This window comes from Microcaecilia unicolor, chromosome 11 (assembly GCF_901765095.1).
Source record: "Microcaecilia unicolor chromosome 11, aMicUni1.1, whole genome shotgun sequence".
Taxonomy (NCBI): domain Eukaryota; kingdom Metazoa; phylum Chordata; class Amphibia; order Gymnophiona; family Siphonopidae; genus Microcaecilia; species Microcaecilia unicolor.
The window spans coordinates 140,528,761-140,540,773 of NC_044041.1; the positions used below are offsets into that span (position 1 = coordinate 140,528,761).

At 43.7% G+C, this 12,013-nt stretch overlaps 1 protein-coding gene across 1 annotated transcript in view; it reads left to right on the plus strand.

The window, feature by feature from the left end:
* CLASRP (CLK4 associating serine/arginine rich protein) overlaps nt 1–12,013 on the plus strand; it is a 1,081,767-nt gene that overhangs the window by 314,004 nt on the left and 755,750 nt on the right. The window contains exon 8 of the mRNA XM_030217938.1: nt 2,186–2,282. Coding sequence (XP_030073798.1) covers nt 2,186–2,282 — 97 coding nt within the window. The remainder of the gene's footprint in view (nt 1–2,185; nt 2,283–12,013) is intronic.

The following is a 12,013-nucleotide window of genomic DNA, read 5'->3' on the forward strand; positions in this document are numbered from 1 at the left end:
CGTACCTTTGCATCGTGGTGCAAGGCAGGCGCTCTATCGCCCTCCACTGCTCCAATATCTTCGGTGTTGGCGTTCCTGCAAGAAGGTCTGGAGAAAGGCCTGTCACTCAGTTCGCTGAAAGTCCAGGTGGCGGCTCTGGCTTGCTTCAGGAGCCGTCTGAAGGGTGCTTCCCTGGCATCTCAGCCGGATGTGGTGCACTTTTTCAAAGGAGTTAATCACCTGCGCCCTCCTCTGCGCTCAATAGTGCCTACTTGGAACCTCAATCTGATGCTACGGGCCTTGCAGAAGCCGCCCTTTGAGCCCTTGTCGAGGGCATCGCTGAAGGACCTGACGTTGAAAGCGGTCTTTTTGGTAGCCATAACTTTAGCCAGAAGAGTTTCTGAGATCCAGGCACTCTCGTGCCGAGAGCCGTTCCTGCGGTTCACTGAGGCAGGAGTGTCGATTCGCCCAGTGCCCTCCTTTCTGCCCAAGATTATTTCTCGCTTCCATGTGAGACAGCAGCTCTGTCTACCATCCTTTCGTAGGGAGGACTACCCAAAGGAGTACCCTGCTCTCAAATGTCTGGATGTGAGACGAGTCATCATCAGATACTTGGAGGTGACCAATGACTTCCGGAAGTCGGATCACCTTTCTGTGCTGTTCGCAGGCCCTCGTAAGGGTCTGCAGGCATCTAAACCTACTGTTGCATGTTGGGTCAAGGAGGCGATTGCAGCTGCTTATGTGGCTGCATGGAAGCCTCCGCCTATTCAGCTGAAGGCGCACTCTACTAGAGCACAGGCGTTGGCAGAGTCCAGATCCGTCTCCTTGGAAGAGATTTGTAGAGCGGCAACTTGGGCGTCGGCTCATACCTTCTCATGACATTACCGCCTGGATGTGGCTGCTCGGGCCGAGGCCCAGTTTGGAGCTTCAGTGTTGCTTTCAGGGATTTCTAGGTCCCGCCCTGGGTGAGTATTGCTTCGGTACATCCCACCAGTCTATGGATTGATCTGCTTGATGAAATGGAAGGCAAAATTGTGTATCATACTTGATAATTTTCTTTCCATTAATCATAGCAGATCAATCCATAGCCCCGCCCGGACATCTGTATTGTTTGTTGTTCTGGTTATATTTCAGATTCCAGTTTAATCTTCAGTTCTTGTTCAAGAAGACTTCGTGTTCAAGTTCCTCCAACTGGATTTTCCTTGAGTTGAAACGATTTTGTGTTACAGTGAGCTGCTGCATTCCTCTCCCCCCGTTTCGGCGGTGGCTGGATTGATCACTAAATTATGCCGGCGCCCCCTCCTGCTTTCTGCGGCAGTAGGGCAGCTTTGTATCCCTCCCGCTTCAGCGGTGTTGGGGTAAGCCAGCTCCTCCTGCGGTTGCAGTAGCAGGATAAGCCAGATCCCCCCCGCATCGGCGGGTGTGGTGTCCCTCCCCCACTTCGCGGGGATGAGCTGGATGGATTCCCCTCCCCCGCTTTGGCGGTGGTGAGCTGGGCAGAGTGTCCCTTTGTGGGTGTAATTCTCTAAGTGCTGAGTCCTGCGGATGGAGCTTTGATATCGACATACTGAGGAGTTTCCGGCAGCACATGACCACATACAGGGAGGCAAAAGATTGCTCTTTATCTCCACCTGCTGGTAGATGGACACAGCCCACCAGTCTATGGATTGATCTGCTATGATTAATGGAAAGAAAATTATCAGGTATGATATATAATTTTACCTTTTTCAGTATACTTAAGCTGCCTTGTTCCCTTTTCTTAGCATTTTGTTTTGGTTCTTTTCTAACATTTTGTATATCTTTTTTTGAGTGTGCAGAGCTAATCTTGATATTATAAATGTGACCTAGCAATGGAAGGATTTATGTCTTTTGCTTTCATCCCCATGGTTTTGCTATGTTGGCTGTTGCTTTATTTAGATTTTGCACACACCTTGTTCAATAGTAGCTCAAGATGAGTTATATTGAAGTACACTGGATATTTACTTTACTTTGTTCTCTGCTTTTCCTTGATGCTACTGCCAGTGAGTTTTCTGTTCTTTCTAGGCACCTAGTAATGCCATGTGGCAAAGTAAACCCCATATTTTGGTTTGTAGTAATTCAGAGTGGGTTTTCATTTACCAGTTGGAGATCTTACAGGGTGCACAGTATGATGATGCTGTGGCTTAGATGCCATTGGTAATTATGCTCTCTTTGTCTCTTCTTGTAGATGTTGAGGTTGATGTGGATGAACTAAATGAGGAGCAGGTGGCAGACTTGAACAAACAGGCAACTACGTATGGCATGGCCAGTGAGGACTTTGTCAGGTGAGACAATGAAGGGCTGTAAAATGCTGTATGCCATGGGTTTCCTACCAGAAGTATGGATCCCCCTTGGTTACTTCTAGATCATAGAGGTTATCTGTAGGTTGAGATCTGCAATAATTAGTTTCTTCTTCCCTTTCCTCAAATTGTTGCTGTAGACAGGGGCATAGCCAGACACCCAATTTTGGGTGGGCATGAGAATCTCGCCCTCCTACGTCCAGCATATTTCCTCTCCCCCCTTCCTCTGAAGTGACCGATCATCTCTTTTTTTTTTCCACTTCAAATTTTTATTGTAATAATTCTGTAACAGTCATTTTCCCAAAGAGCACATCTTGCTCACATTTGCCCACGCAGGGGCCATCATTTGCTGGACTATAACTGTTGGATTATTTGTAGTAAATAATTAGCAGATTTTAGTACACACAGCTTCAGCTTTAGAAATGTTAATTTCTTTCTTCATCTCTCTCTCATTCACCCCTGAATAATTCACTGCTGAGTCACTTTAAAGTTGAAGTAACAAAACATCTGTTTACTCACAGTTTGTAGTTAGATTATAATCAGACAGGCTTATATATACATATTACTATACATTTGTATTATCAGCTCCTTCCATGTGCTTAGATGGTAATGGATGCTCACACCACCATAGATCCTCTCAGGTTAGGAGAGATCATGAGCTCCATGTGCTCCATGTGCTGCATCTGCTGCATCTAACCCCCACAGGAAGTTGCATAGCTGTGTGACCTCTCTAAGTAATTCACATCAGAGGTCACAGAGTAATCACAGAGAAATAATAGGTGACAGGCAATGCATGTAAAATACAATTACATTCCAACAAACCCCTTCTCATGCATAACTGTCATGCAATTATTTATTCATACAAAGTCCAAGCTTTATACGCAGATTCACAAAATGTTCTCTGGGTAACGGTTTGGTCATGATGTCAGCTGTCATATCACTTGTGTGACAATAGTGTAGACTGATGACCCCTTCTTTCGCCAACTCTCGCACGTTGTGGTATTTCGTTGCGATGTGCTTGGTGCGTGACTGAACCTTGTCATTCTGTGACAGTCGGATGCAGCTCTGATTATCTTCCATTATCTGGATTGGTCTCTGTTCAGCTATACCAAAATCCAGCATAAGTTTTTCAATCCACATCAGTTCTCTGCACGCTTCCGATACAGCCACATATTCAGCTTCTGTAGAAGACAGACTCACAATACTTTGTTTATGACTGGCCCATGAAATTTGTACATTTCCATACATAAACACATATCCACTTGTGGATTTATAATCAGAATGATCCCCTGCCCAATCTGAATCACAGTAACATATTAGTTTTGGATTACTATTGGCTGAAATCTTTAATTTACAATCAATGGTACCCTTTAAATACCTTACCATCCTTTTAACTGCAGTCCAATCTGATTTGGTAGGTGAGCTGACCCTTCTGCTCAAAATTCCTACTGCATTTGCTATATCAGCCCTGTATGTGGTAGCTAGATATAAAAGCTTACCTATGGCTGATCTATATTGGATGTTATCTGGTAAAGGTTCTCTTACTGTTTCATCCTTCAGAAAATCAGTGATCATGGGAGTGCTTACAACTTGGGCATCTTGCATACCTAAACTTTCAATAAGCTCATTTATTTTCTGCTTCTGGCTTAGAAGATAAGAACCATCATTTTGTTTCTCAATTTCTATACCAAGATAGTATGACACATTACCCAGTTCTTTTATCTCAACATTGAGGTTTAAACACTTTACAATGTCCTTGTACTCTTGCTCACTTTTGCTTGCAATGAGCAGATCATCAACAAAAGCTAAAATGTATGCATATTGTCCATTTGTGCACCTAGTGTACAAGCATTTATCTGCTTCACCTTGCTTAAATCCTAAATTTGTCAATATTTCATGCAATTTTTCATTCCAACATTTTGCACTTTGCTTTAATCCATAAAGACCTTTGTTTAATTTACACACTAGCTGTCTTTGTTTTGTATTTATGAAACCTGTTGGTTGTTCCATGTACAAGTCTTCAGTTATATCTCCGTGAAGAAACGCTGTTTTCACATCAATGTGGTTGACTTGCATGCCTTTTGAGACTGCAATGCTCAGAAGTGTTCTTATTGTCGTGTGTTTCACTACAGGTGCAAACACTTCATCAAAATCTTCTCCATATTTTTGAAGATATCCCTTTGCCACTAATCTGGCTTTATACCTTTCCACTTTTCCTTGTGCATTCCTTTTTAACTTGAATACCCATTTGCATCCTATAGCTTTCTTGCCAGGAGGTAATTTTGTAAGAATCCAAGTATTATTTTTATCCAATGCATCAATTTCTTCTTGTGCAGCTTTATGCCATTCAGCAGCTTCTTCTGCTGGCATTTTCTCAATCTCATCCCATGTTAAGGGCTCTTGAGCTTCTGCTGACTTTGTTAAGTAAGACAGTCTTGGGGGTGGAACACCTTTGTTTTCCCTGGATGAGCGTCTGACAACAGGTTGGTCTGACCTTTCCGCATCCTCTAAATCTGAGAGTCCTTCTCCAATTGATTCCCCTTCTCCAACTGTACTGTCTTCTTCAATGATCCTTTCTGTGTCTGCTTCCTCTGCCTGTTCCTCGTTAGATACAGATGAGTTGCTTTCAGACATCTGCCTTGGTATGGCATTTATATACACTGGCATGTCTATTATGGTTCTAGTTTCATATTCTGGATGATAAGGCTCATCTGGGATAATCCAGCCTTTATCAACCCTTTTGTTTTCATCAAAATATGTAACATGTCTTATGCCAACAATGCCAGTTTTCAGATTCAAAATTCTATATCCTTTGTGTCCTGGAGTATAGCCAACTAAAATGCCCCTTTCTGTTGTGGAATCCAGCTTATGCCTTCTTTGCTTTGGTACATGAGCATATGCTGTACTTCCAAATGTTCTTATGTGTGACAGGTTTGGCTTCCTACCATGCCATGTCTCATGTGGTGTGCGCTGAGCGCCTTTAGTTGGCATTCTGTTTTGTAGGTACACTGCTGTGAGAATGGCTTCCCCCCATAGTCTTTTAGGGAGATTGCTATCTGACAGCATACATCTGGTCATTTCCACAAGTGACCTAAATTTTCTCTCTGCAACAGAATTTTGTTCTGGTGTATAAGCTACTGTTGTGATATGTTGAATGCCTTCTTGTTCTAGAAATGTGCACATGCTTTGTGAAGTGAACTCACCACCATTGTCGGTCTGAAGAACCTTTGGTTTTCTTTCAAATTTATTGCTCACCATGGCTACGTATTTCTTCAGCATGTCTGTGACTTGACTTTTCTCTTTCAGCAAATAGGCCACACAATATCTAGAGAAATCATCCAAGAATATTAGCACAAATCTGTTATTTCCCAATGATGGGATATTAAACGGTCCACATAAGTCACTGTGTATTAAGTCCAGCACTTTATTACTCCTATTTCCTGTGTATGCAGGAAATGAGGGTCTCACACCTTTTTGAGTAACACAGTCTATGCATTTCTCCATTTTACCAGCATCTGCACTTATCTGAATGCCGGTGGCCAGTTGCTTACTGTAAAGATCCTGGATCACCTTAGAATCACGATGTCCCAGGCGGCGGTGCCTGATTTCCAGACTACATTTACCATCATTCTTCCTTACTTGCACCATATGTGAGGCTTCACCTGAAATGCTCAGTTTATAAATATCATTATGCATAAAAGCTTCAGCATACACTTCATCATTTTTAGAGATTGTGCACTTACTGTTTTCAAAATGAATCACAAATCCCTTCTTATCTAATGTAGATACACTAAGCATATTACAAACTGCTTGGGGAATATACAAGACATCACTTACAGGAATTTCTTTAACTTCATTAGACACTTTGCATTTTAAGAATCCAATACCTTTTGCTTGGATCTTAGCAGTCCCTGCGTTTGCAGTTTTAAGAATACCTTCCTCTGGACACATTTCCTGAAAGAAATCCTTACAATTGGTTAAATGGCATGTGCTCCCCGAATCCAAAATCCAAGTACTTTCATTTGAATTATTATTTACCATAGTCAAAGATTTTTCTGCCATTAGAAAACCCTTGTGTTTATCTTTGTCCTTCATACATTTCCTGGTTTGAAAATTCTTTAGTTCCATTGGCTTAGGTGAGCTAGAGGGAGTGTTTTGTGTTTCCTTACACCATTTAGATACATGTCCCTCCTTTCCACATGAGTAGCAAATCAGCTTGCCCTTGGGTGGAGTTTTCCCATAGCTCCGCCTTCCTCTGTTCTTTGCCAAGAAATTTGTTTCATTTCTCTCTGACTTGCTTTGAGAACACATCTCCTCAGAATCATTTATTATGCATTCCTGCCTTAGTTTTGATGTTGCCTGTTCAAAAGATTGCCCTTCAATGGCCTCATTTACAGACCTAAAAACATCAAACTTCTTTGATAGTGAGGTAAAAAGAAATGCTCTTTTCAATGCATCACACATGGGAATTCCAGAAAGTTCTAGCTTTTGAAATGAAGACATAAGATGCATAATGTGATCATTACATTTACTTTTATCCCTTAATTTGGTTTCATTCAACTCTGCCAACCAAATTGGTTGCTGCTTTGCATATGTAGTTGCATACATAGTTCTCAGCTTATATAAAATGTCCTTTGGTGTATCTTTTCCCTCCACTAATATGGCTTGTTTCTCTGAGAGAGCTTCCAAAAGCATGCACTTCACATAATAGTTTGCATTGTCCCATTCAGCCATATTTTCAGCTGTTCTGTCTTGGTCTAAGCATATATCTAATCTTTTTGCTCGAAGGAAACATATGAATCTTAATTCCCACTGCTGATAATTAAACTCAGTTAATCTAGGCACCTTGAGAGAATAGAACAATGGTGAATTTCTTCCCTCAGCCATTTTCTTAGCCTTCTGTCTGCTGTGTGGGGGGAGAGAGAGACAGACTGAATCTTTCCTTTAAAACTTAAGAGAAAAATGTGGCCTTTTTTTCTGCCTGGTAATATTTCTCTTCTTTTTCAATTCCTGGACCCTGGGCCCATAACCCTTTTGTTGGATTATTTGTAGTAAATAATTAGCAGATTTTAGTACACACAGCTTCAGCTTTAGAAATGTTAATTTCTTTCTTCATCTCTCTCTCATTCACCCCTGAATAATTCACTGCTGAGTCACTTTAAAGTTGAAGTAACAAAACATCTGTTTACTCACAGTTTGTAGTTAGATTATAATCAGACAGGCTTATATATACATATTACTATACATTTGTATTATCAGCTCCTTCCATGTGCTTAGATGGTAATGGATGCTCACACCACCATAGATCCTCTCAGGTTAGGAGAGATCATGAGCTCCATGTGCTCCATGTGCTGCATCTGCTGCATCTAACCCCCACAGGAAGTTGCATAGCTGTGTGACCTCTCTAAGTAATTCACATCAGAGGTCACAGAGTAATCACAGAGAAATAATAGGTGACAGGCAATGCATGTAAAATACAATTACATTCCAACAATAACATCTTGAACTAGCTTATGAACTATATACATGTCTCTACAACACATGTTATCAAAATAGTCCCATAAACAGTATCTGATCCCCAAACAGACCCGTGCGCCCATAATATACACCATCACCTCTCCCGCCCACCAACCATATCCAGCCCCTGCTCAACTTGAGAATGCCCCCTGATTCTTTGAGACTCGCCCTCTCTCTCCATTCCCTCCCCCCACCCCTCCACACCCACCCACCCACCTCCTATAATACTCCACCATCCTAAATGCATGTCAATCACTGTTGTAATCGAGCCCATCTGCCTTTATGTCGCAGTACCCCCTCCTGCGGTATGCCGTTAGGCGCTCCATTTGTTTTTTTTTTTTGTTTAAATATCTTTATTAATACCAGAGAAAGAAGGATACAGTACATTTTCACTGTGTAGAGATTACATGCCTCGTGAACCATATACAAAACAGGGCACATAAAAAGAAAAACATACTCTTCCTCATTTACTATTCAATGAGTAATTGTCAATATAATCCAGTTAACATCTACATGGTAAGTAGTCACCCAAATAGAAAAAGGATTACCTTCTTTCTTCTTGACCTTTTCTTTTATATACCCCACCCTCCCCCTCCCTCAGTATCCCTACTGCCCCCCCATCTCCAGGCATACCCCACCCAATAATCCAAGGATTCTAAGACGTGCCACTAATGGGCCCACCCTCCTCACCATCCAGCAACAAGTATGCTTTCCATATGTCTCGGTACTCCTTATGTCTACTTGAGGCAGCCAGTGAGTATTCCATATGTCTTGGTACTCCTTATGTCTACTTGAGGCAGCCAGTGAGTATTGCATCTCCACCCAGACTGCCATCTCCCTCATCAAGCTATGCCAGGCAGTGGTTGCTGGTGGAGAGGGGTCCGCCCAGACCGGCAGTATACACTTTTTAACCAAAAGTGATGCTATTATAACGAATTGGCATTGTGCCTCTGACAAACCCTCCTCTCTGAGCCTGTCCGTCTCCCCCAGCAGCAACGTTGGATAGGACCACTCAGAGGACCTCTCTATAGTTTGTTCCATTACCTCCAGCGAGTTAGTCCATAATTTCGCCAGAGTCGGGCAGTCCAGGAAGGAGTGAATGAATGTAGCCGTTGCCCCATGACATTTTATACACCTATCATCGTCTCATTGTCCCATTTCCTTGCCCCTTTGTCTGGTAATGTGTACCCTTTGAAGTGCCGCATTGGGTGTGACCCTAGGAATGTTCTCAAAAGCCTCCCCCAGCCGCTCCGGCGTTACCGCCTCTCCCAATATTTCACTCCACCCCGAAACCAACCCAGTTATGTGCTGTGCCCCCCTGGAGTCAACTATACTGCAGTACCACTGGGAAAGCCCATTAGAGGAGGCCGGCATCATTAGAAACACATTATCAGTGGCCGTGAATCTCACCGGCGATCCCACCACACGCATCAGTTTCTGCCAGTAATCTCGTACTTGTAGATACTGGAAAAACTTTTTATTTGTTAGGTTCCATGCCCTCTTGACAGTCTCAAATGTGGGGAAAACCTGGTTTCCCAATTCCATCAAATGTCCTATATCTACCTCCTCCTAGGGCCCAGGATCGGAAGGTGCTTTGCCCCATCCCTGCAGGGAACTCCGGATTATCTATCAGTGAAAAAAAAGGATATCCCTTCCCCGCTCTTCCAATCACTCCTCACCACCATTTCCACGCCTTCTGTAGAGCTGTCAAAAAAGGATTCCTATGAATGTCTGTCTCAAAGTTCCTCCTCCTACCTCCCAAAACAGAGAACACATTGAAGGGGGCGCATCAACTTTGCCAAAAGCCCGGAAGGGCATATCTAGCAGCCATTGTATGGCACTCGTGAATCCACTGCAGCATAGTCGCTAATTTGTATAGTCTAAGGTCTGGGAGTCGAGGCGCTCCATTTGTATTAACTGACCCAATTTGCACTTCCAATCACCCAATGTCAGGGAGTCTGCCCTCTTCCAATGCTGTGCTATGAGGCACTTAGCTGCTGCCAACCCCCAGCGCAGCCATTTACGCTCCTCCCATGAGTCCCTCTCATTATGTAAGCCCAAGAGGCACACCAAAGGACTGCACACCAAAGATGATCCAATCAACTTTACGAACGCCTTCATAACAGCCTGCCAAAAGGGCACCTCCCTGGGGCATGTCCACCATATATGTAAAAATAATCCCAATTGTGAATTACACCTCCAGCATAGACCCGAAGTACCCGGGTACATCCGTTGCAGCCTCTCTGGTGTGTAATACCATCTAGTGAGAACTTTATACACATTCTCCTGCTCCAAAACACACACTGAAGTTTTCTGAACCTCCCCACAAATAGCTTCCCACTCCTGATCGGAAAAACTGCAATTTAAATCTACTTCCCAAGCCCCCTGAAAGCTAAATGGTCTGGGATCCCATCCCTGAAAAACTTTATATATCACTGATATAGGTCTGGGCACTCTCCTCAATAAAAGCCACAGGTTTTCCAGACTTTCCATCTCTTGAGGGTTCTCCCCCCTCCAACCTAATGTCCCCACAAAATGTTGAATTTGCAAATAAGAAAACATATCCCCCCACCAGGCAGGCCATACCTGGAGCGCAGCGACTCAGAACTCTCCACTCTACCCCCCTGCAGCACAGCTCGGAAACTCAATATACCCACCTGTTCCCACTGCACAAATATAGCATTTTCTTTCTCCGCCCCAAATTTTGGTTCCCATCACAAGGGCGCAAGTGTAGATACCCTATCCACCTGTCCCCATTTCCTCTGCACGTCTCCCCACAATTCCACCAAATGTCTCACAAACCGATTTTGTATCCCAGCTAAAATCACTCCCGTGCCTTCAGTAGTCCACAAATAGGAACTCAATGGCCTATGAGGGCTATACGACAGCTCCATCTGGCTAGCTGGCTTTATTTTCCCCCTCTCCCAATCCAGAATCATCCGCAGTTGAGCAGCATAATAATACCACTGAATATTGGGCACCGCCCTGCCCCCCCTCTCAAGAGCCCCCCCTCTCAAGAGCCCCCCACAACACATGTCCCGCTAAACGGGGATGTCTGCCCTCCCAAATAAACTGTGACAAAAAAACCCTGCAGTTGTTTAAGTGTCCGTCTCAGAACCGCCACTGGCAGTGCCTGAAATAAAAATAACAACCTAGGCAGCACATTCATCTTCACTACTGCCATGCTCCCCTAACAAGAAAGCCACAGTCCTTTCCATCGGGATAGCTCCACCCGAATTTGGTCTATGATCTTCCCATAATTGAGACTATACACCATTCCCAGGTCCTTGGGAATCTGAATCCCCAAATACCGAATATGATGCTTTGCCCATTTGAAAGCATACAGTGCTGTCAATCTACTCTCCTCCATGTGGGTTAAAGAAATCCCCAACAGTTCACTTTTATCCATATTAACCTTTAAACCAGCATATCTTTCAAACTCCCTAAGGATCTCCAATACCATAGGTAGCGTCTGCTCAGGATTCACCACATAAAGTAGCACATCATCAGCAAACAAGGCAATACGATGTTCCATCCCCCCAACCCTAATACCCCGAATATCTGGGTGCTGATGTATCGTTTCCGCCAAAGGCTCTGTGTACTTAGCGAACAGGAGGGGCGACAAAGGACATCCCTGTCTAGTCCCTCTACCAATTGGGAAAAAAGATGTATATTCCCCATTAATATTAATGCATGCCTTAGGAGCTGCATAGAGGGCCTCTAGCCAAGCACCAAAATTTTCTCCAAGGCCCATCCGATTCAGGACTTCTCGTAAAACCCCCCAACTGACCCTATCAAAGGCCTTTTCTGCGTCTATAGCCAACATAGCCACGCTAGACCTGGATCTCTGCACCTCCCATACTAAATGGAGAGTGTGCCTTATGTTATCACCGACTTGTCGCTTGGGGTTAAACCCAGATTGATCTATATCAATCAATTTCGGCAGTACCCTTGCCAACCTGTTAGCTTGTTAGCCAGGATCTTGGCCACTATCTTTGCATCCACGTTCAAGAGTGAAATAGGCCTATAGGAACTAGAAACAGTGGGGTCTTTCCCTGGCTTAGGCAGGACTGTTACCCCGCCTCAGACATGGATGCCGGGAGCACATTACCCTCCTAAACTCCATTACCCACTCGCACCAAAAACTCTCCAAGCTCTTCCACAAAGCACTTATAAAACCTTGCCGTATACCCATCTAA